A 24563-nucleotide genomic window follows, 5' to 3' on the forward strand; every position below is an offset into this window, starting at 1 on the left:
CTGATGCTGCTTTGCCTGCTGTGTTCATCTAGCTCCACACCTTGTTATCTCAGATTCTCCAGCATCTGCAGTTCCTACTATCTCTGAAACAAGTTAGATACTATGGTGTTTTCTTGTGGGTTTTGGAGCTGTGGAATAATTTGGAGTTAATTAAAATGCAAATAATCTATGTAAACACCATGGTACATTTTCTTTGTAAGTTCTCATACTATCCACCATTAGTGGAAATCTTGGACATCAGCAGAATGCTCAGATAAATGGTGTAAATGTTAATTCTGACATTTCTCTAAGGATTTTGTGGATCATATACTAGATTTACAGTGACTAAGTAGGAGAACACCTACAGGAATTAAGAGTACAAATACTGATGCAGTAGCTCAACCACCACTGAAGTTAATAAGGCGGCATCAACCGCTGTCTTTTACAGCCATTACTCAGACAGCGTTGGAGAAAGAGAGACCTAAAATGATGCATTGAATTTTTTCAGAACAGAAATGGCAGGCTAGGAAGCAAGGAAGCTGGAAACTTTCTGAGGAGTGCTTCCTGATGCCTCCCTGATGCATTCTCACCATCGGGGATGTCACCTGAAGACAAGCTGGCATCAGCTCCCATTTAAAGAAGCAGGGAACCAATGCAAGTGTCAAGTAGGAGTGATTTTTGACATTTGCGTGCATTTTGAAGGCAGCAGAGTGACCCACCCTGCCCCTGTGTGAGTCAGCATAAGAGGTCCCCTCCAGAAACTGGCTCTGTCAAGGAGGCACCAGCAAATCTTTGCCTCAAACATGCCACACAATGGGTTTCCTCTCCAATATGTGGAGCCTGTCTGTTTGGCTCTTCAAAACGAAAAAATTGTTACCCCTCTGAGGCTGTCTTCATTTTGAAGGCTGCCCTGCAGCTCCCAAACTTCTAGGTGTAACTATTTATTCAATCATGGGACGTGGACACCGCTGTCTAGGCTCAGCATTTTATTTCCCTTCCTCTTGTTCTTTGAAAATTTAGTTGTGAACTGCCTACTTGAACTGCTGCAGTCCACTTGGTGTAGGCACATCCTCAATGTTGTTAGGAAGATCGTTCCAGGATTTTGACTCAGTAACACTGAAGGAATGGTGATATACTTCCAAGTCAGGATGGTGATTGGCTTGGAGTAGAACTTTCAGGCAGTGGTGTTTCCATGTCTCCCTTTTCTTTGTGTAGTATAGTGGTCATAGGTTTGTAAGATGCTGCCAAGGATTCTTAGTGAATTTGTGCAGAGTGTTTTATAGATGGTACACATTGCTGCTACTAAGCACCAGTGGCAGAGCGAGGGAATATTTGTGAATGTGGAGCCCATCAAGCAGGCTGCTTGTTGTAGATGCTATCAAGCTTCTTGTGTTTGCAGTATTCTAGGCATGTGGGGAGTATTCCATCACACTCCTGACTGGTGCCTTGTAGATGACGAATAGGTTATGGTGAATCAGAACGTCAGTTATTTGATGATTCTTAACCTCTGACCCATTCTTGTTGTTACTTTCTTTATATGGCTAATCCCATTCAGTTCCTGGTCAGTGGTACAGCCAAGGGTATTAACAGTGGGGGATTCAGTGATTATAATGCCATTGAATGTCAAGAGACGAAGATTAGGTCCTCGCTTGTTGGAGATGATATTGCCTGGCAATTTGCATGGCACTTATGTTATTGCCACTAGTTAGCCTAAGCCTGGATATTGTCCAGGCCTTGCTGTATTCAGATATGGACTGCTTCAGTGTCTGATGAGTCACAAATGATGCTGAATATTCTGCAATCATCAATGAGCATCTCCACTTCTGCCCTGAGATGGTGGGAATGTCATTGATGAAGCAGCTAATGATAGCTGAGTCAAGGACATTACCCTGAGAGAACTCCTGCAAAGATGTCCTGAAGTTGAGGTGACTGACCTTCAACAGCCGCAATCATCTTGCTCTGTGTGATGTGTGAATCTAACCAGTGGAGAGTTTTCTGCCAACTCAGATTGACTCCAGTTTTGCGAGGACTACCACAGTCAGTTAAATGTGGTCTGGATGTCAAGGACAGTCACCCTCACCTCACCTCTGAATTTTGCTATTTTATTTCCCATGTATAAATTGTGGAAATTAAGGCAACATGAGACAAATTTGGAATCTCTCCATATCCCAAAGGCACAAATATGAAGTAGCAACAGAATTAAATAAGAAATCTGGACCAAGTCTGCAGTGCTGAAGAAAGATGCTCCAAATTGTTGCACACTGGATCTCATTCAGGAACTGAAAATCATATTGCGGAAGTTTGGAATACCTTGAAGACATATTTTGAACCCTCTCCTAATGTTACAAATGGTATATATTCAATGGTAAGGCTCAAAAGGATATTGAGACTGTTAAGCGGTATGTGACTGCATTGATACATCTTCCAACTGAATCTTATGAGTTAGGACAATTGCAAAATGATCTTCTTAGTGATACAATTGTCTTAGATGAAGAGATTCTGTTGTGATAGCCTGTCTGCTGAGAGAGGAGAAATTTACTCTCGAGAAAGCTATCGTCATGTGCAAAAGCTCTGAGGCTGTCAGTCATCAATTGATGGAGAGTCAATGATGTTTTGCATTAAATTGAGAGACATTCCAGGCTGAGGATGAGCAACGTATCAGAAAAACATCCCTGGTGCAAAGGGGAACAGCGGAAAAGTTAAAATTTTGATTGCTTTTCCTCTGTGAAGCACAAGGCAGCAATGTATCGTTAAATTTATCCTTTTCCCTTCTTTTTTCCGGTGTTATAAAATGGACATGGACCCCTCTCTGAGAACTAAAACCAAAACACCCAAAGAGGAACACCTCGCCCAATAATCAGTGAAGGGAGTGTGAAAAGTGGTGTCAGCTGCTCTTCAGCAACTTCTAGTGGTTAAATAAAATAAAGCCCTGACACTCACTTTAAAATCAAAAAGTAACAATTTATTTATTTAACTCTAACAGTGAACAAATTAACAGAACTATTAACCAACTGAATAAATCCTTTCTAACTCTTAACTAATCCCACATAAAGTATGATTCTAATGGTATGCTGTTCCAATGAATACAAGAATTTAGTCTCTTGACATTACAGCCAGGTTATGTGTCTTCCGGAATGTTCTACGCCTTCTCCGTCATTCTTCTGTCAGGAATGTTAACTAGTTGTGCTGTGGGTACTGTTGTTATTTAGACAGTACTTTCTCTAAGACTTAGAGGAGGCTGTGAGAGCCAGTGATTCTCCCTTGAGAGCTGAGGGCCGTTAGCTCTGACGATGGCAGTTAGCTCTGGGGTGTTGTCCAACTTCCCCCTTATTTTATGCCCTGAATGACACATCAATATTTCTTACAATAGGATTAGTCCTATGTTATCAAAATCATCAGATTTAAATTTAATAGGTTTTTTGGTATCTAAGTGCCTGGTTCAAATTGATTGGCTAAATTCAAAAGCTTTTTGTCTTGGTAAAAACTGCTTCTTGGCCTACTAACTGTACAGCCTTTTGATACAAATGTTTCAATTCGAGTGCTGTCTATGTCCTTGCAAACTTTCGAGCTGCTGCTCACAGACATCCATTTTAAATCTCTTAGCACAGAAAAAGCACCTGATCTTTTAAAGGGACCACGCAATACTTCCACCCCCCCACCCCAGCATTTCACAAGCACCAAATCCTAATGTCCTACTCTACCTAATTTCGCAACACCTGTCCCTGATGACATTGAAGGTTGATTCCCCCAAGCCCTGTTTTCCAGATACCAATTTTTGAAATACATTGACAGCAAAAATCTTTAAGATTAAATCAAAGACACTGTGTTTTGATAAAGCATTCAAACCACAGGGAAATTCTTTCACTACTCTGTCTAAACACCTAGCCACTCAAGAAATAAAGGAAGACAGTGTAGGAGAGGAAATAGGTTACAAGTTGCAATTATGTTGTAAATCCAGTGGTATTAAGTAATCAGTTCATGTAAGTTACAACTTTCTGGTAGTCAGTGCTCAGTGATCATTTCCTTGGTTAGTGAGGCCTGGTAGTTTTCCTTCTTACAGGCAAAGTGTAGGCTTCTTCCAAGCCACAACTTGGAATCAGAGATAGAGGTCTGAGGCAGACTACCACTTCAGCCTAGAGTCCTCATCTTCCTCTCGAGGTGAAACAGCAACTTACTTAAAATCTCAGAATTATATCTTTAAGCCATTCAACCAGCTGTAATTTCAATCATGTCACAAAGACAGACATATCAGGTGCTCATGGCCCATCATGGTAAGATAATTGAAAGGTTATTAATCGAATAGTTTATTTTTACCTCCCCCACTAGAGCTTATATTACATATGACTGGATAACGAATAACATTTGTGCTCATTTTACCATAATGTGTCTTAGTATTTATCTTTGTCCAGGATTATCTTTAAGCAGACAGAATTGTCCAAAAATACAGTTTCTTTTGGATTTCTGTACATACACCCCACTCATGATATTTAAGGGGCTAGTGATAGCATAGTGGTAATGTTACTGGATAATAATCTAGAACCCCAGATTAATGTTCTGTCTAAATGGGTTCAAATCCCACCATGGCAGATTTTGAAATTTGATTTCAATTTTTTAAAAATTTGAAATTACTAGTTGGGGACAAAATTCTTGAAGAAAATCTGCTGTCCTTACCTAGCCTGGCCTGCATGCAATTCCAAATCCACAACAATGTGATTTACTCTTAACTATGGACAGTTGGAGATGTACAATAAATGCTGACCTGGCCAGTGATACGTGCATCCTGTGAATGAATAAAGAGGAAAAAATATTTACAGAAGGGCTGGCAAAAAGATCAAGGCCAGAATAAATATTGTAAAGTGCATCGTACAAAAGAAAAGGAAGCTTGCCAATATGGATGAAGTAGTGCCCTTACTGTAGGAAGCTGAATTACTCTGGACACAGAGCTTCTTGAGGAAGAAGCAAAACGAGCCCAAAAAATTGACTAGAGAGATGTACTAGTCCCACAATGAGTTGAAAAATCACTGTACACCTTACAACAACATCAGGTCTAAATGTTTTGAGACTATTAGAATGGTAACACAGAGAGTGAGCATTGATTGAATGTGAAGTGTCAGATAACATTGATGCTTCATGTAACATCATGAACTGTACTGTGTAAAGTGGTTCAAGATGGTGGCCTGGAAACTAAGCTCTTGAAAGAAAATTTGAGGTTATGTGGTGAAATGATGCTTATCCCAAAAGGACAAATGAAGCTTTGTGCTCGATATGATGGGTGGAATGAATACTTGCACCTCCAGATAGAATACACTTAGCAATATCCACTCATCTAAGCTGAAGCAAGCTTGAAACCTGGACTGGTAACAACACACATGCTAGATGAGAGCAGACAATAACCTAGTGGCATTATCACCAGTCTGTTACTGGATGCCTGCATAATATTCTGGGAACTCAGATTCAAATCTCACTATGGTGGATCAGATGGAAAAGAAGGGAGCAAGCAAGTGGCAATTCCTAAAGGCTGGAGCAGCAGCATAGTAGCTGGAAATCTGGGAGTATGCATGGATCCAAAGGATCTCAATAAACCTTTGAAGAGATCTCACTATCCCGTTGAAGACATTTTTCCACAGCTTGCCAAGACAAAAGTCTTTACTATCCCTGATGTGAAAGTTATATTCTGACAACTAAATTTGAATGAAAACAGTAATTTTCTGATTATATTCTGGATGCTATAATGAAAATAGAGATCTTTGAACATGCCTTTTGACATTTCCACCAGTCCAGAAGCGTACCTGCATAGAAAGCAAAATATGGCCAGTTATTTTTTCAAAGTGAATGCTAATATCAATGATCTGCTGGTCTATGGATTTGAGGAGGCAATAGAAGAAGCCAATGTAGACCACAGTAAAAATCTCAAGTCACTGAAAAAGAAAGCTCTACAGATGAACCTGAACCTGAAGCAGAAAAAGAAAAAAAGTGCAATTGAAGATTCCTGAAGAAAAGTCCTTAGCAAAAGGACTTACCCTGGCTTCTGACAAGGTGAGAGCTATAGAAAAGATGCAGTGACTAACAGATGTGAAAACAGTACAATGATTTGTTGGATTCATGAACTACCTATCAAAACTCTTACCTAACTTTTCATCAGTATGTGAATTTCTACACAAGCTCACTGCTAAGGATGTTTGATGGTATTGCAGCACACAAGCAGAAGCAACTTACACTCGGATCAATCAACTAGCATCAACAGTTGGATCTGCTTAGCAAGTCATCAGCCCAGCAGAGCTATTGAATCCAGAAGACAAGTGTCTTGCTTGATCAAGTCCTTGACATGGGAACAACACTTTCCGGAGAGGAAACATCACCCTAAGAACGAACTGATACTAGATAAAAAGCCAATAGGCACCCACATGCATACAATTAGAAGACCCACATGATTTAAAGATCATGTGTGCAATGCATATGCAGAGACTGACAAAAGTATCACTCACTCAAATCAACATATAGCTTTGCTCATGAATGAAAATGTTCTTAGTGCTGGTAACTTGCGACTACAAATTATAGTGCATGCTTCTCTTTTGCTATTTTTATTAAAATGAGGATGTTTGGAGAAATGAATTTGTAAGGACACTGTCAAAAAGTAACATGTCATAGTCATGTGACCTCTGCTGTAAGTTGCTTCCATTTTCAAATGATTAGTCATTAGAAGCATGGCGTTTAACAGAGACAAACTCAGTTCAAGTCCCTGCAAGAAACAGATGCCAGGACCCCGAATCCCACAGCCCAACAAATAGAAAAAAAAATCTTCTTGTACTTTTCCAGAGTGGGGAAAGTATACGTGTTTTGGAATTATGGGCTTGCTCTCAGTTTGTTCTTTCCTGTTTTATCTTTACTGTGTTGCAGATTTTATGTAATTTCTCTTTAGCGGAAAGCTCCCAATGTTACAAATGTTATATTTATCATTGGACTGTAACTTGATCTCTATGGGGAATATGATTTGATTTGAGAAAGCTTTTGAGGACAATATCACCAAAAACAATCCATTATCGCAATGAAGTTTTTTTTTCCTGCATTGGAGCAGTTAGAAATAACATTTGTAGTCTTCTTCTTGGCTTTACTGTCTGATTCTTTCTAAGCTTTTAGAATCAACAGTCATGTGATCCATAGACATCAATTAGACATGACATTCAAATGCCACCTATCTGATCACATCTCTCTGAATTTAACTACAACCTAACCTTCAAATCTGAGACTGACTGGCTTGAACACCAGGGTATCATCATTGCATCTGAGCTTATGTCTGAGCTCAGTCTCATATTTTTAACTACCATTGAAACACTTTTCAAATCAATGATGCCAGCTAAGTATATGAATGAAAATAGGTTGCTGTAATGCTTTCCTTAGGCACACTAAGAACTGTTCATTAATACCACTGAAGAAATCATGACAGGAGCATTACTTCTGAAGTCAAATGCAGTCACATTTGGTTTTGTGGCATTGTTACTAATCTAGATAATGCATAACGCTTGCTTACAAATCTGAGATCCATTTTTTTCTCTTTGTTGCTATTTTAGTTGTTTGTAACTCAATTGTAACTCAATTGTTAAACAAAAAATTGTCACTGCAGGAAGGCATTTACTGTACTGTGAAAATATTATAGCAGAGATAGAATACACTAGAAAATTTCTCGACTTTTTCCTAGTTTTGTCAACAAAACCAATAAAAACTGAACTAGTGAAATTTCATACCAGAATATATTCATACAGTAATTAAATCATTATTCCCAAAAGTTACTCATTTACTTTCACTTGATTGTTTTAGTTAAACATGGTGATTTTTTGGGCTTTTCTCTCGGTTTCAATTGACCAGCTTTCCAATTACTCTTATCAAACAACTGTGTCTTTTTCTTTCACATGCACCGATATTAACATTCTTTTTCTTATTCTGTTGCCTTCTTTATATCTTAATGTCATCCCCAGGATATCTTAACATTACTGGAATGTGAATTGGAACCAAAAGACACTTGGGCTCACTTTCTGAGTGCCATAGGGGTGAGAATGGAAGCTAACAAGGGTCTGAAATAGTAGCGCAGCCATATGCTGGTTTCCAAATACAGAGGTTCTAAGGAGGCCAATGACGATGGAAGCATCCTTCATCCACCTCAGTGTCAGCCTAATTCTTAGCCGATGCTCCAGCTGGTTAAGAGGAGCACTAGCTGGCGAGGAACTGGCATTACTCCATAGATCTCTATGCCTTTTAGCAGCCCTGAGCAATCCGCTACATTGAACAGTTTCTGCATTCACTCCAAGTGCTGTCATATATGAGGTTGGCCACACTCTTAATGAAGGATCTCCTGTTGAAAGTGAGGGCTATTTTGGCGTACATGAACTAGATGGACTCTTGCATGCTGTACTACCCATGACCTTGTGCTGCTGCTGTGGATTCCAATATTCAGAAGCCATCTTTTACTGGAGTTGTTAATTCCTCCTATGTAACATATCCTGGATAAAGTGACTGCTTCAACTAATATACCAACAATTTGTGTTGCACAGAAAGGCAAGTGCAGAATGATAGGGAAATCATGAAGTAGGAGAACATGCAGTTATTTCTGTGTCCTTGGATGCGACTCCAAGATGATATGCTGCCTCCCTGACACCAGAGGAGCTACATGACATATTCTGGGGTGGGGATGGGGGTGGGGGTGGGGGGGTGGGGGGGCGGTCGTTAGGACTCAGAAATTGTAGCCCACGGTGCTACCAATGGCAAAAATATGAAGAAGAATGAGGTCCTGAAAGCAAATTAAAGAAGCTAAGAAAGCGATTTAAAAGCAGGACCTCAAAAGCCGTCAGAGTCCATAATCTTTGTGGTATCCAATGCCTCCAACCATTTCTTGATACCTTGTGGAATAAATTGAATTGGCTAAAGACTGGCATCTGTGATGCTGGGGAGCTTTGTAATGGGCTGAGATGGATCCTTCATTTAGCACTTCTGGCTGAAGATTGCTGCGAATGCTTCAGCCTTACCTTTTGCACTGATGTGTTGGGCTCTTCCATCATTGAGGATGGGGATATTTGTGGAGCCTCCTTCTCCAGTGAGTTGTTTCATTGTCCACCAACATTCACAACTGGATGTGGAAGGAATGCAGAGCTTAGATCTGATCTGTTGGTTGTAGGGTGCTTAGCTCTGTCTATCACTTGCTGCTTTCGCTCTTTGGTGTGCAAGTAGTCCTGTTTGGTAGCTTCACCAGGTTGATACCTCATCTTCAGGTATACTGGTGCTGCTCCTGGCATGGCCTCCTGCACTCTTCATTGAACCAGAGTTGATCCCCTGCAGGAAGCAAAGGGTGATGGTGATAGGGTGTTTGTTTTTCTGCCAGGAAGCCTGTATCCAGTGGAGTTTTGCAGGGATCAGTGTTGGGGCTCCTGCTGTTTGTTGTTATTTAAATGATTTAGACTTGAATGGAGGCATGTTGATCAGTAAGTTCGGAGAAGATACAACATTGGTGGGGTAGTAAATAGTAAGAGGATGGCGTTAGATTACCAAGGATATAGACAAGCTGGTCAGATGGGCTGCTCAGTGGCAAATGGTATTTAAGAATACAGATAAGTGTGAGGTGATACACTTGAGAAGGGCAACCAAGGCAAAGGAATACATGATGAACCTCTAGGACTCTGGGAAGCACCAAGGTTCAGAGGGAACTTTGTATTCATGTACAACGGTCACTTAAAGAAGCAGGAGAGATGGATAGAGTGCTTAAGAAGGTATTTGGAACACTCGCCTTTAATAGCCAAGGCACAGGTTTGTTTTAAGAGCAAGGAAGTAATATTGCAAATGTAAAAAAAATTGGTTAAGCCACAGCTGGAGAACTGTGTGCAGTTCTGGAATCCACATTATAGGAAGGATGTGATTTTGCTTGAGAGGTTGCAGAGGACATTTACCAGGATGTTGTCTGGGCTGGAGAGTTTCAGTTCTGAAGTAAGATTGGATAGACTGAGGTGGCATCCCTTGGAGCAGAGGAGATGAAGAGGGAACACGACTGAAATATATAAAATTATGAAGGATATTGACAGTGTAGTAGGGGAAGAAACTGTTTCCTTTGTTGGAGGGGCCAATAACTTTGGTGGGGGGGGGGCATTGTGGCTCAGTGGTTAGCACTGCTGCCCCACAGCACTAGGGACTTGGGTTCAATCCCACCCTCAAGCGACTATCTGTGTGGAGTTTGCACACTCTCCCCCTGTCTGCATGGGTTTCCTCTGGGTGCTCCGGTTTCCTCCCACAGTCCAAAGATGTGCAGGTTAGGTGGATTGACCATGCTAAATTGCCCGTAGTGTCCAGGGATGTGTAGATGGGGTGGGTCTGGGTGGCATGCTCCAAGGGTCAGTGTGGACTCATTGGGCCAAAGGGCCTGTTTCCACACTGTAGGGATTCTATGATGATTCTAACTGGGAACTATGATTTAATGTAAGAGGCAGGCGGTTTAGAAGAGATGTGAGGAAATTTTTTTTCACCGAGTGGGAATCTGGAACCCACTGCTTTTAGGGACAGAAATTCTCAAGACATACAATTACAACATTTAAAAGACATTTGGATAAGTATGTGAGTAGGAAAAGTTTGGAGGGATATGGGCCAAACGCAGACAAGTGGAACTAATTTAGTTTGGCAACATGGTTGGCATGGGCTAGTTGAACTGAAGGGTCTGTTTCCATGCTGTATGTCTCTGTGACTCTATGATTCTAAGTATTTGGATGTACACTTGCGACGTCAAGACATACAAGGTTATTGGCCAATTGCTCAAAAATGAGATTGCAATAGTTAGGTGGTTGTTTTTTGACTGATGCAGATTCAGTGAGCCTAAGGGCTTTTTTCTGTGCTGTAGATCAATATGACTGTGTGACTTTGTCACCCATATCCGGGTAAGATCTGGCTTGATACCATTGGCCAATTAAAATGCAGTCTGTGTGGTGTTTGACCACTGTTTGTCTGTTATCCCCATGAACATCATGCCAATTCTGAATTTTGGAATCTATGTTCTATATATAGTGCATTTTGTTTAGAATCTTGATCTTGCCAATTTACTGTACTTATTTAATCATTAGTGCATATGTTTTGTTTGCTCACATTTGTACAAGAAAACATTCTTTTTACTATTTCAATTTAACCCTGGAATCCTATTATTTATTTTTGTGCCCTAGATTCATATACTGCATAAAGCCAGACAATAACAAATAATAGTACAAACAAACAATAGTACATAACAAACAACAAATCATAGCAGTCTCCTTCACAGCTTTCAATATGGTCTCCAGATTCACTGCCTGCCCCAAATTCGAGGCCTATGTTTCAGCTAAGACATTGTGTAATTGAAATATTCTCTGATGTTTCACTCCGCAAAAGAGAACTACAGCCACATAGTGAATTTAAATGGGCCCCAAACTGAAGTCATCACACTTACGTTCCAACTCCCATGGCTGTTAATTGGCTACCAAACACATATAAGTTGTGAGCAATCTATCAACTCCTTAAAACGGTTTTATTCCAGGTCTGGATTCAGGAATTTCATTTTACTGCTACTGCTGTGAAAGTCCAGCCTAAGAAATGTACAGGGCCTAGGCCCGAAACGTCAGCCTCTCTGCTCCTATGATGCTGCTTGGCCTGCTGTGTTCATCCAGCCCTGCACCTTGTTGTCTCGGATTCTCCAGCATCTGCAGTTCCTACTATCTAAGAAATGTACAGTTATTTTTCAAAGAAAGGAGGGTACATATACTTCATAAATAGCCACAAGAAATACATTATGTGTGGTTGAAGTATCTAGAAAACTGAATTACTGCCAATATCATCAGATGAAATGCAATAAGAAGGTTTCAAATATCTGCTTTGTTGAAAGAAAATTGCATACCTGTGATTAATAACAGGACTGTAATCACTCAGGAGAGTTCATAATTATGCCACCCACTCCTATACTGAATGGAGAAGAAAAAGAAAGAGCAAATATTTACATTGTGACTTACGTGATTCCTGGATATATTAAAACATTTCACAACAAATTATAAGTTTTTTGAAGTTGAAATCAATGTCAGGGCAGCCAAATTTCATACAATGAGATGCATACATCACAGTGTTTAGCATGGGGTTGTTAAAGGAAACATCATATCACATGGCGTTAAACTAGGACGAAGAGGTTTTCTTTTGAAAATCCTATTTTAGTAGTTATAAGAAGGAAAAAATAAGTAAGAAAGGATGATCGAAAGGTGAACAGGATACGCTTTTAAACAGAGGTTAGTCAGACTGAATATACCACCATATTTATTTATTTAGCATTTCAGCGTTTAAGAATGCATGACTTAGGTTGAAAGAAAGTCGGACAAACTATACTCCTGTGATGTGCCCTGTAGAAACTCCTGTTGCAGAGTGGGACTAGTGTAGAGGGATCCAGCTCAATTTCTTACACAAAAACAAAGTTGCTGGAAAAGCTCAGCAGGTCTGGCAGCATCTGTGAAGGAGAAAACAGAGTTAACGTTTCAGGTCCGGTGACCCTTCCTCAGAACTGATGGTGGCTGGGAAAACATCAGCTTATATGCAGAAAATAGGGAGGTGTGTGGGGTAGAGAGTAAACGATAGGATAGAGCCTAAAAAGAAAGAAAGACTGTTGGACAGACAAAGGAGTTGCTAACGATCAGACTGGGAGGGTGAATAGTTGTTAATGGGGACTGTTAGTGACTAACACCAGCTCAATTTCTTGCCTCTTCACAAAATTTTAAAATTATTTGCAAAAATGCATTGATATTTTTGCCTCCAAAAGTTCCCAGTGATTATAATGCATGTAAAAGTTGGTCAATTCTGGTAATTATTGACATTGATTTAACTAAAAAATCAGAAAGTTGTGGTTTGAAGATAGAGATAACAACAATAGAACTGTGCTGAATCCTCCTCCCTTTGAAGCAGCCAATCCATATTCATCTACTTTTTTGAAGTTTTTGTAAGTAATTTTACACCCCGAAACAGATGCTTTTGGATTGAATGAGAAGGTAAAATTTGACCACCTGCTGAACCTTTCTTGAACATGCTGACTTTCATTTTAAAATAAGTGGGAAAGATGGTAGATAACTCATCCATTCTGAGAAAGTAGTTTAGTAGATCATAGTTTTAAGGAATAAAAACAAAAAGTGCTGGAGAAACTCAGCAGATCTAGCAGCATCTATGGAGAGATGACAGGATTAACATCTTGAGGCAAATGTGGCTCATCTTCTGAAGAAGTCAAATGAGATTTGAAACATTAACTCTCTTTCTCCTTCCACTGATGCTGCCAGACCTGCTGACGTTCTCCAACACTTTTGGCTTTTATCTCAGATTTTCTGCGTTTGCAGTTTTTTTCTTTTATTTAAGTTTTAAGGAAGTTGTGCTTCTTGTTTTATAAGGTTTTAAAATTTTTAACCCATTTTGGCAGAAGCTGAGTGTTGTCTGCAAAACCCCTCAGCCTAACAAGGCACCCTGTTGCCAGTTTCACAACCACCATCTCCCCCGATGGTCTCCCCTCATGACCACACTCTAGTCAGCCTCTGTACCCAAGTTCTGAAGAAGGGTCACTGGAACTGAAACATTAAGTTTACTTTCTCTCCACAGATGCTGCCAGACCTGCTGAATTTTCCAGCAGTTTCTGTTTAACACCTGAAGAAGGATTAAGACTCTGAAAGCTTGTGTTTTCAAATAAACCTGTTGGACTATAATCTGATGTCATGTGACTTCTGACGTTGTCCACCCCAGTCCAACACCGGCACCTCTACATCGTCCCTAACCAGGATATTTTCCTCACATTCATCACAATCTCTCCCCACATCTGAATACAATCTCTTCTTTGTTCCCTATCTCCTTTGTTCTCACTATGTCTTATCTAGTCCTTGTACCTGACAACCAGCTATCCTGCCAAGTAAACTAACTGTTTCATCAGAAACTTGCAGAAAAAAAATCTTTTAAATTGTCTTGCAATTAAAGTCACTGTAGCATTCATGAAACCCAAACCTTTCTCGTTTCCAATCCTGTCTCCATGTGAGAGTCCTAGTGCATCCTTTCCCTTGTGCTACAATATTATTTTTCCCACTGACTCTCTATTTTTGTTCCTATCTGCTTCATTCTCCAGATATTACTGCCTATCAATCCAATAGCATAAAGATTGGTTATTGTCAAAACAATATTATGCAAGAGATTCACGTTCAAAGCAGTGACACAAATTGGAAGATCTGATATCTATTTAATGTGGATCTGTATTTACCTATCAGAACAATAAAGTAGATTATATTTTCAAAACTAAAATGAATAATCCTTTTGAATGATATTTGCAGATTTGTGATGTTTCAGAGTTGCCAGCATGTGCTAGTGGCAGGTTAAACATTGACATGGATTTTTGTGTTCATAACAGTAAATTGTCAGTGCTAAATGTGTACTGTAATTGCATTGGCAAGTTAATCTTCTGATTATTTGTGTTGCATGGTCCAGGTTCCTCTACCAATGCTTGCCACACTGAGCTCAGGATCAGAGACCTGGTCTAAATATGTTACACTAAGCTGAGTACTCACCCTCGAATTTCTGCACTGTTTGATCTTTGATGTAAATCTGCAATTAACAGTGGAAATCAACACAGCATCCCATACATGCCTTAGACAACGTCAACCAACCCTGACTCAAGTCAACCTGAATGCCCGATTCCCCTGACCTGACAGCCCAGTACTGCAACCCAACCCAACTTGACTACCCATAATTGACACCTCCAACCACCCACTCTTTCTTTCTCATCATTCAATCATCTACGCATTCAGTGACCTCATCACTCACCCACTCCCTCATCTTACCACCTACTCACTTAACCATCCGCTGAACACATTTGAGATCTTTGAGCACATACCTAAATACAGTAGCTAAAAGTGTGAGTGGGTGTGTCTACTGTGAGGCTTCTCCTCACCGTTCCTGTTTGTTTATGGCTGCATGGTAGCATTGCTACAACAGGCGGGAGAGGAAGTACTAGCTGGGAAGACACAAAAATAGTAAACATGCAGTAATCTTTGCAGTTGGTGTTGTTCTTCTCAGTATCAATGCTGACCAAAGGATATGAGCCAATATGTACCTACTATTCTGCCTGCCAGATTAAAAAAACAACTGGGGTTGTCCATTTCAATGTAAATAAACTTTAATGGTACAGTTAATCTTAACTACTGCCAACTAGCCTCTTTGGAATAAACAAAATAATTGACAAGTCTCATTTCATGATATATTAATTATTTTTGAAGAATTGAAAAAGCTAAAAAAGCATTTTTTAACAACAAACCAGAGAAATGAACTCCAGGCAAAAACCATTTCCTCCTCCTGGAAACACCTGCCAAATGTGCAGTTGGAGATTGGCCCTAGTTCAGGTTCATCAATTACATGAGAACCTGCAGAATTCTTGACCAGTGACACAGAATTTCTGAGGTGGACAATCATATTCATTAGCCAGCGATTGCCAATGACAGAACTCGTCTTCCTTAATCCTATTCCTCTTTCTCTCTCTGTATTTTGCCCTCTGTACAGATTTATCACTGAATGAAATATCTTAATTTACATTTCCCAGTTCAGACTCTGTGCCAAATTAAGAATTCTTCCATTTGGTTGGTTAAAGAGACATGCTAATGCTTGCTCCATTTCCAAAACCTCTGCACAGGACATGGTATTGCTTTCGATTTCCAATCATCACAGATTCCCCTTCAAAAGCCTGTGGGAAAATCTAAGTGTAATGAATGTCTGGGGCTGGTGATCAAAACTCACCACTAAATCTCAGCTAATACATAACAAAATGAATGACTATGCAACAGCACACAATGGATTGTTGGATATGAAACCGAGTTGTTTATCAAATTGTCCAGATTACCAAATATTGACTGAGACAAGACCTGTTATGGACCAGACCAAACCCCCTGCAAGTGTATCAAGGAGATAGCCTGGACCCTAACACTTATCTATTTTAAAGGCAAGTTTAAGGTGCTGGGTTCCACAAGTATTTCGATTGGACATGCTACTCAGCTTGAAGTAGAACACACTTTATTCTTACCTCTAGTTAAAATACAAACAAAGGAAAGAAGAATTGGAATAACTTTTACTTAATTGGAAAACCTAACAAAATAATAGGTTATTTAACTACTAAATGGCAACTGTTCCAATATAGTAACATCCCATAAACACACCCTTGGCAAAGGCAAATTCAGTAAAATAGATTGTCTCCCATGCAATTCTGGCAGCAGAGAGAACTCCAGCTTTTAGCTATATTAGAGAGATGTAACAGTGTTCCCTGCCAACACCAACCCTCACAACTACTGAAAGCTAAACTAAAACCCTGGTTCTGTAGCAGCCTGATTCCATCCATTCATGCTGCTTCTATTGTTCCTTCTTTAAAAAAAAACCCAAGGCCTCTCAAGCTGTTTACTCTATTGTCTCGGAAAAGACAGCTCAACTCCTCTGGCTCAAAAGATCTCTTCAAAAAAAAAGCCAAGACAAAATGCATAAAGCCAGAGTATCATCATAGACCTGATGTGTTGTGTCTAATAATACAGAATGTTAAAATTGTGTACAACAGGAGATTTGAAATTGATTTTGATTACCATTATTTTTCCTTGCCCTTTCATGGGATGTGTGTATTTCTGGCAAGTCCAGCATTTGTTGTTCATCAGAAATTCCTGATTAGCTTGCCACACTGTTTCAAGTACCAGTTAAGAATTGACCACATTTCTGTAGGTGTAGAGTCACATGTAGGTCAGACCGAGTAAATATTTTTCTGGGCTGTGGATGGTTGACATATAGTGCTGATAGATCATTGATGAACCTTGTCAAGAAGAGACACTCATATGACGTAGCAAGATGGCAGTTTATTGTCATGATAGCAATTGGTACAATGTACTTTGACATGTTAAATATAATGACTTAAGACTATCAAAAGCCAGAGGTGACTTTAGGATCAGTGTAAAACTGCCTGAATTGCCACCCAAAGATTACATGACAGCATCAGATTAGGTGGAGTCCCACACAACTTCCACATTAACTGTTTCAGCACCATGTGTTTGCACAATACTATGGACAGTAGAATTTGCGACTTTAAGGACATTGCTGAACCTGATGGGTTTTTTAACAAAAATTATGATGGTTTCATCATCATCATTACTGAAACTAGTGCTTAAAACTAAATGAACCAGTTGAATTTAAACTGCACCAGTTGACATATTCCCATCGTATTAGCTTGGATTTCTGGATTACCAATCCAGTGACACCACCAGTGTGTTACCCTCTCTCCATAAATTGGACATGGTTTGTCTTAAGTGTCTATACATTATATGCTTAACACTGACTTGACTATTGAGTTGGCTGTTTTGGATTTTAGGACAAATTGGTTATAATTTTCCTATTTTATACCCACTAAATATATTTTGTTTTTTCTGTTTGCAGGGGCAGATGTTATCAATTTTGATGGCTACAGTCCATTATCCTATGTGTTTAGAAATAAGAAAATGAAAACACTAAAGGATATTATTTCACTGAAGTTTAAAACATCTGAGAATGAAGGTGTTATATTCCATGGCGAAGGACAGCAAGGAGATTATATAACGCTTGAAATCAAAAAAGCAAAGCTGGTTCTTCGTGTGAATTTAGGTAATCTATATTTTCTCTGCATGTTCTTAAAATAATTGGCAGCATGGCTTCATTCTCTAATGTGAAATGACGAACCCTAAAGCTGTACTGTGTACAAATCACATTGAAGAAAAGTTTTAGTAAATTTATCTCACGCAAACCTTCATATCTGATGTGAATGGAGCTGTTTTGACTAACCTGGTAGTTTTTATTTGTTAAAAGTCCTGCAGTTATTTTTATCAGTGAACTAAATTGTTATATACACTTTTTTATTGCGGAGCATAGGAAATTGTTTGGAGCAAGATGAGGTTAGAACCATGAATTGAGAGTAGAGTTGGAATGTTTTATCTTGTTATCTTGTAACTGTGCTGCTCTCAGACCTCTGAATAAAAGCATTTAAGTCGCAAGTATCTTTTTTCCTCAATGCTGTAATCTTCAAAAACACGGATCGTTCAATATTTTGTAGCAGCCCCTGATTTAAGTCCAGCTGTAAAACTCTGGTACTCTAGATGAAAACACAGGATAATGATCGGTGGTGTTAGTACAAGCAGTGAATCAACTGAGCACCTCTGATGATGTTGTAAACTCTCGACAGTTTGCTTTCAAAGATTTATGATTAGCAGCAATGGAGCAAGGCTGAATTATTGTTTTGAATGCAATCACTTCTTGTATCCAGCTTTACACAATCAGCTTATAAATGCTGAATAGCTTACCTTTTTATAGAATACAGTGAAAACAGTGAGTTATGTTAAGCAGCAATAGAGTAATTAAACTTTAATCATATTAAATCTGAAGGCAAACCTGTTGCTAATATTCATGTGGTTGATGGTGTGATGGATTGCTGTGTCGGTTTTATTAAGTAATACCACCTAAGACCTGAATCTCGAGCTTAGTGGAGTGAAAAAATTGTTTTAAGAAAAAGTTGGCAGCAGTCTAATACAATTTTTCAAGATGGATATCAGATGACAGGCAGAAATTCTCACTTCTAAATCTAATTGATCTATTAAAGGACAGTAAGGTATTCAAATGTTATGGCTGGCTGAGGCAGCAAACAAAAGAGACACTACAAAGGTCAAAAAATGGTAAATGGAAATGTAAAAAGTTGTCAATGGTTTCAGGCACAAATCGTACCCTATTTGATTGTTGTATGACATGTTCTCGCTGGTATAAAATAATTCACATTGGGAGGCAAAATGGGTAATAAACATACTTCATGAATAGTAGCTAAGGATGATGTCCCATAAGACCTGAGAACCTTAGAAAGTTTAATGATAGTGCATCAATTTGGTAAATCAGCAATCAGAAAGCCAATAGTGTACTGATAGCTATAGCCACATCAGTGTCTTTTTGCAGATTGTATCTTGAGTCATGATATCATTGAAATACATGTGCACTTCACAATCAAATATTTGTGTACTCAATATTACTCAGGTGCAATAGCATTAATGCTGGAATAGTAATAATGCTATTATTGTTACAAATTTATATTGCATCAGGAGTGATGAGGTGCAAGAATGTTTATCTTAGCTGCAATGCTAACCAGTTCAGTTTATGTCAAATACTTGTGAACAAGCTTGTTGGTTTTGGTCAGGTTGGGTATTTTATTTTCAAATCTAAATAATAATGGGAATATAATGTATTTTTAACAACTTCCTTGATATGATATTTATTGACCTTTTGTTGAGTAGTGAATAAGAATCATTTATCAGAAACTCAAGGCCAAATGCACACTACCCAGACATCAATTATGAGGATGACGGGAAACCAGAGAAAATAATTCATTAGGTAGTGGTCAGATTTCTCCAAGCTCAGATACAACAAGAACGAAAAGTTCAAAAAATGTTGAAAGGATATAGAAATTAGGAAGTAAATATAACATTCAAAAGAGTGATTACCAGCTTGAGACCTAGACTGTAGGCGTAAGTTGAAAAAGAGATTTTTTTTTAGAATAAAAACTCTGGCTGATTTTTCAAGACAATGAAGGATCCCTGAAGGATATGCTGATTGATTATCATCATAGCCTGACTATATGGTTTGCAACATGGTAAGGTTGCATTCAATCTCAGTTAGACCAGGGAACATGTAGTTCTAGTTGCCTTTTATGAAATGAAATAGCAGATGGAGCTTAATTTAGATAAGTGTGAGGTGTTGCATTTTAGTGAGGCAAATTAGGGCAAGACTTACACAGTTAATGGTAGGGCCCTGGGGAGCATTGTCGAACAAAGAGACCTAGAGGTACAGGTACATAGTTACTTGAACATGGCACAGAGTGGTGAAGAAAGCATTTGACACACTTACCTTCGTTGGTCAGAGCATTGAGTACACAAGTTGGGACATCATGTCACAGTTGTACAGGACATTGGTAAGGCCACATTTGGAGTACTCTTTATAATTCTGGTCACCCTGTTGTAGGAAGAATGTCATTAAACTGGAAAGGGCGCAAAAAAGATTTACAAGAATGTTACCGAGTTTGAATTATAAGAAGAGGCTGGATGGGCTGGGACTTTTCTCCCAGGAGCATCGGAGGCTGAGGGTGAATTTATAGAGGTTTATTAAATCATGAGAAGCACAGATAATGTGAATAGCCAGAGTCTCTGGGGTGGGAGAGTCCAAAATTAGAGAGCATAGGTTTAACGTAAGAGGGGCAAGATTTAAAAGGAGCTGAGGGCCAACTTTTTCACACAGAGGGTGGTGCGTATATGGAACAAACTGCCAGAGAAAGTGGTGGAGGCAAGTACAGATAGAAGTTTTAAAAGAGATTTGGACAGATGCATGAATAGGAAAGGTTTAGAGGAATATAGGTTAAATGCAGGTAAATGGAACTAGTTCAGTACAGGTAACCTGTTTGTCATGGATGGGTTGGGTCAAAGGGTCTGTTTCTGTGCTGTATAACTCTGACTCTAAAAGAATAATAGAGGCACTGGAGAGAGAATGAAGAAAGAAATCTATGAAGTAAGAAATTTTAAAAGTTAAGAAAAGTATATAAAAGTCTGAAAGGTCTTGACAATACGGATGTGGCCAGGATATTTTCTTATGTGGGTGACTCCAAGGGTGCCATTTTAAAATTAGGCATTGCCTTTTCAGGAATGATCAGGAGAATTTTATTCTCTGAGGGTTGTATAACATTAGAATTCCCTGTCTGAGAAGGCAATGAAGGCAGGATCATATTTTTAAGGAAGAGTTGGATATATTCTTGTGATGCAGGGGAGTCGAAAGTCATAGATGGGAATGTGGAATTCAAAACACAGACAGATTGGCCACGACTTGTTCAATGGTGGAGCATATTCCAGGAGCTGAATGTTTTACTTCTGCTCTTATATTGTAATTATTTCTGGACATGTGAATGGCAGGTCCCATCCAGGGGAGCTGGATTTAAGTAATTAGTGCATCAGTGCTTAGCAAGATTCTGAGTTTGGAGGATGTTTCAAAGATCTGAGAGTGTTACAATGTACGTGCTTTAAATTGCTTTCTGTAGATTACACTAGTACCCGAAGCATATAGGAGTGTAGGAATTACAGTTGCCTTGGAAATCCATAATCTTAGTCTTGGTTTGAGATTCTGGTCCTCATATACTTCCTCCCACAATCTAAAGATCCGCAGGTTAGGTGGATTGGGTATGCTAAATTGCCCACAGTGTCCAGAGATGTGCAGGCTAGGTGGATTAGCCATGGTAAATGCAGGGACAGGTTAGAGAGCTGGGTCTGGGTGGGACTCTTTGGAGGGTTGGTGTGGACTTGATGGGCCAAATGGCCTGCTTCTACACTATCTACTTACTATGATTCTATGAAGATATGATAACAGTCCATTATTTCAAGGAACTCACCATTGATTTTAATCAATGGAGAAAAACGAAAGGGCATTGATTTAAAGTGATGTGTAATCAAAAAAGAGTGATATAAAAGAAAGCTTTTTCTCACAGTACATAATTAAGGTATGAAATGCACTGCCTGGAAACGTGGTGGAGGAAGGTTCAGTTGAGGTATTCAAAAGGGAATTGGTGATTATTTAGATTATTTGAAATCGTGTGCAGGAATATGGAGAAAAAGCAGGAGATTGGCTCTAGGAAATAAACCAGTGTTTGTGCAAATGGGCTGAGTGACCTCCTTCAGTATTGTAACTATTCTTTGATTCAGGGTGAGGATGTGATATATGGAAGAAGACCTTATATAGCTGTGTTTTTAGTGTAATATCCATTTCTCATCAGCTTTGGAGGAGTCGACAATGACTCAGTTGCCAAGTGAGAGAATAGCCACAAGTATAACTCACATAATGAAGTTCGATGAATGAGGTTCGAATGATCTTGGTTTTGGGTTGAAGATGTTATAGACTGAACAGTTTCCTATCAGATTTTTAGCTTCATTACCATGCCTGTAAGTAGTTTCCTGGAATCATGGTGCAGTGACACCACTTTGTTTGACCACAGATTTCACAGAATCTGTGGTGGTTCTGTTGGTGAAAATCATGCCTTACACATCATCATGAATAGATGGAGGATGATGACAAATTTCTAAGAGTGGCCAAATTTGAGAAGGCTACTCCTTAAGTCTTCATAGTTCACAGAGTTGTTGTTTTTCATAACGTTGGCAAAGGCCAGATAGAATTAATGGTCTTGTTGCTTGTACTTTTCTTGAACTTGATGCATTGTTAAAATGGTGCCTGTGGTGTCTCTCGCTGGGTGAGAACCACATGGCAACTCTGGAAGGTGCTCCTTAGTCGCTGGGTGGCAGTGGTTCAGGAAGGTCCTGGCAATGTTTTTCTCTGTAGCAGACAGCAGTGTTACTGCAATCAAACTTGTCTCAAAATATCATCATGATCACAACATCCCTGAAATTCCCTATTTCCTGCACCTTAATAGAGATATGTGCTATTGCTGCCATGCCAGGGATGTACCTCCAGTTTGTTTCAGAATGTCAGCTAGGATTCTATCTCCACCAGAGACTGTTTCTTTATTCAGCTGTTGAACGGTATTTTCAGCATCATTTATGACTCGCTGAGACTGAGGCAGGCAAGTTATTAAAGAGGCAAGTTGATGACTACAATTTGAATGTCTATGTCCCAGTAGGAGTGGAGTCCAGAAATTCACAAGACAATGCATCAGGAAATGATTGACAGGAATGGGTCTCTCCTTCTGTTGGGGTAGGTGGGGGTGGGAAAGCAAGGCGAATGGGTGACCTAATAGAGGTATTTAAATTTATGAGAAGTCTTGATTGAGTGGCTGCAGAGCAAATGTTTCTTCTTGTGCAAAAGAGCATAACTAGAGGCCATCTCTCATGGCAGAAAGCTGCAGCATAGGGATGTGGGCTTCCTCATGAGGAATAAAGAAGGCAAATGGAATGTTAGCCTTTATTTTCAAAGTAAGTAGGGAGCTTTTGCTAAACTATATAAGGCACTGGCCAGAACAGAGCTGAAATAATGTGAACAGTTTTGATCCCCATATCTAAGGAAAGATTTATTGGTATTCGGGCAATCCAGAGAAGCTTCACTTGGTTGATCCTGGGAATGGAGGGATTTTGTTATGAGGAGAGGTTGATTAAGTTGGGCTTGTACTCATTGTAGTTCGGGGAAAGAAAGGATAGTTGTGATGAGGCTGTTTCCCCTAGTGGGAGAGTCTAGGACCGGAGGGTATAATCTCACAGTAAATAGTCACCCATTTAAGACAGAAACAAGGAGGACTTTCTTCTGTCAGAAGGTTGTGAATCTATGCAATTCTTCACCACAGAGGGCTATCAAGGCTGTGTTGTTTATATAGTCACATTTGAGATAGACATATTTCTAACTTAGGAAATCATGGGTTATGGGGATAAGGCAGCAATGCGGAATTAAGGATTATCAGATCAATCATGATCACATCAAATGGCAGACTGGACTCAATGGGTCGATTGTCTACTTCTCCTCGTCTTATAGTGTTATGGGTTTATCAGTACAGGATTGTCACCAAAAGAAAATTAATTGACACTTCGGAAGAAATTTCTTGATCTAAAAAGTAGTGAGAATCTGGAATTTGCTACAATGGGGAATGTTTGAAGTGATTGGTGTAGATGGGAATTCAGAGAAACGTCTGAGGGAGAAGGAATAGCGGGTGATGACAGATTGAGATGAGGATATCTGAATATACTCATATTCACAGAGAATATGAAACATAGGCAAATGGATGGGTTAGCTAGCCTTGAATCAGAGATAGTAGGAACTGCAGATGCTGGAGAATCCGAGACAACAAGGTGCAGAGCTGGATGAACACAGCAGGCCAAGCAGCATCATAGGAGCAGAAAGGCTGACGTTTCGGGCCTAGGCCCTTCATCAGAAAAGGGGGAGGGGAAGGGGGTTCTGAAATAAATAGGGAGAGAGTGGGAGGCGGATAGAAGAGGGATAGAGGAGAGGATAGCTGGAGAGGAAACAAACAGGTCGAAGAGGTGGGGATGGGGCCAGTAAAGGTGAGTGTAGGTGGGGAGTTAGGGAGGGGATAGGTCAGTCCAGGGAGGACGGACAGGTCAAGGGGGCGGGATGAGGTTGGTTGGTAGGAGATGGAGGTGCGGCTTGAGGTGGGAGGAGGGGATAGGTGGGAGGAAGAACAGGTTAGGGAGGCAGGGACGAGCTGGACTGGTTTTGGGATGCGGTAGGGGGAGGGGAGATTTTGAAACTTGTGAAATCCACGTTGATACTATTGGGCTGCAGGGTTCCCAAGCGGAATATGAGTTGCTGTTCCTGCAACCTTCGGTTGTGGCACTGCAGGAGGCCCAGGATGGACATGTCGTCTGAGGAAATGGAGGGGGAGTTGAAATGGTTCGCGACTGGGAGGTGCAGTTGTTTATTGCGAACCGAGCGTAGGTGTTCTGCAAAGCGGTCCCCGAGCCTCCGCTTGGTTTCCCCGATGTAGAGGAAGCCACAACGGGTACAGCGGATGCCCAATGTATCAATGTGGATTTCACAAGCTTCAAAATCTCCCCTCC

At 39.9% G+C, this 24563-nt stretch overlaps 1 protein-coding gene across 1 annotated transcript in view; it reads left to right on the plus strand.

The window, feature by feature from the left end:
* LOC109913433 (contactin-associated protein-like 2) overlaps positions 1-24563 on the plus strand; it is a 1704267-nt gene that overhangs the window by 685436 nt on the left and 994268 nt on the right. Inside the window, exon 5 of the mRNA XM_048610560.1 lies at positions 17434-17637. Coding sequence (XP_048466517.1) covers positions 17434-17637 — 204 coding nt within the window. The remainder of the gene's footprint in view (positions 1-17433; positions 17638-24563) is intronic.

Source organism: Rhincodon typus, chromosome 2 (genome assembly GCF_021869965.1).
Source record: "Rhincodon typus isolate 14 chromosome 2, sRhiTyp1.1, whole genome shotgun sequence".
NCBI classification, from domain to species: domain Eukaryota; kingdom Metazoa; phylum Chordata; class Chondrichthyes; order Orectolobiformes; family Rhincodontidae; genus Rhincodon; species Rhincodon typus.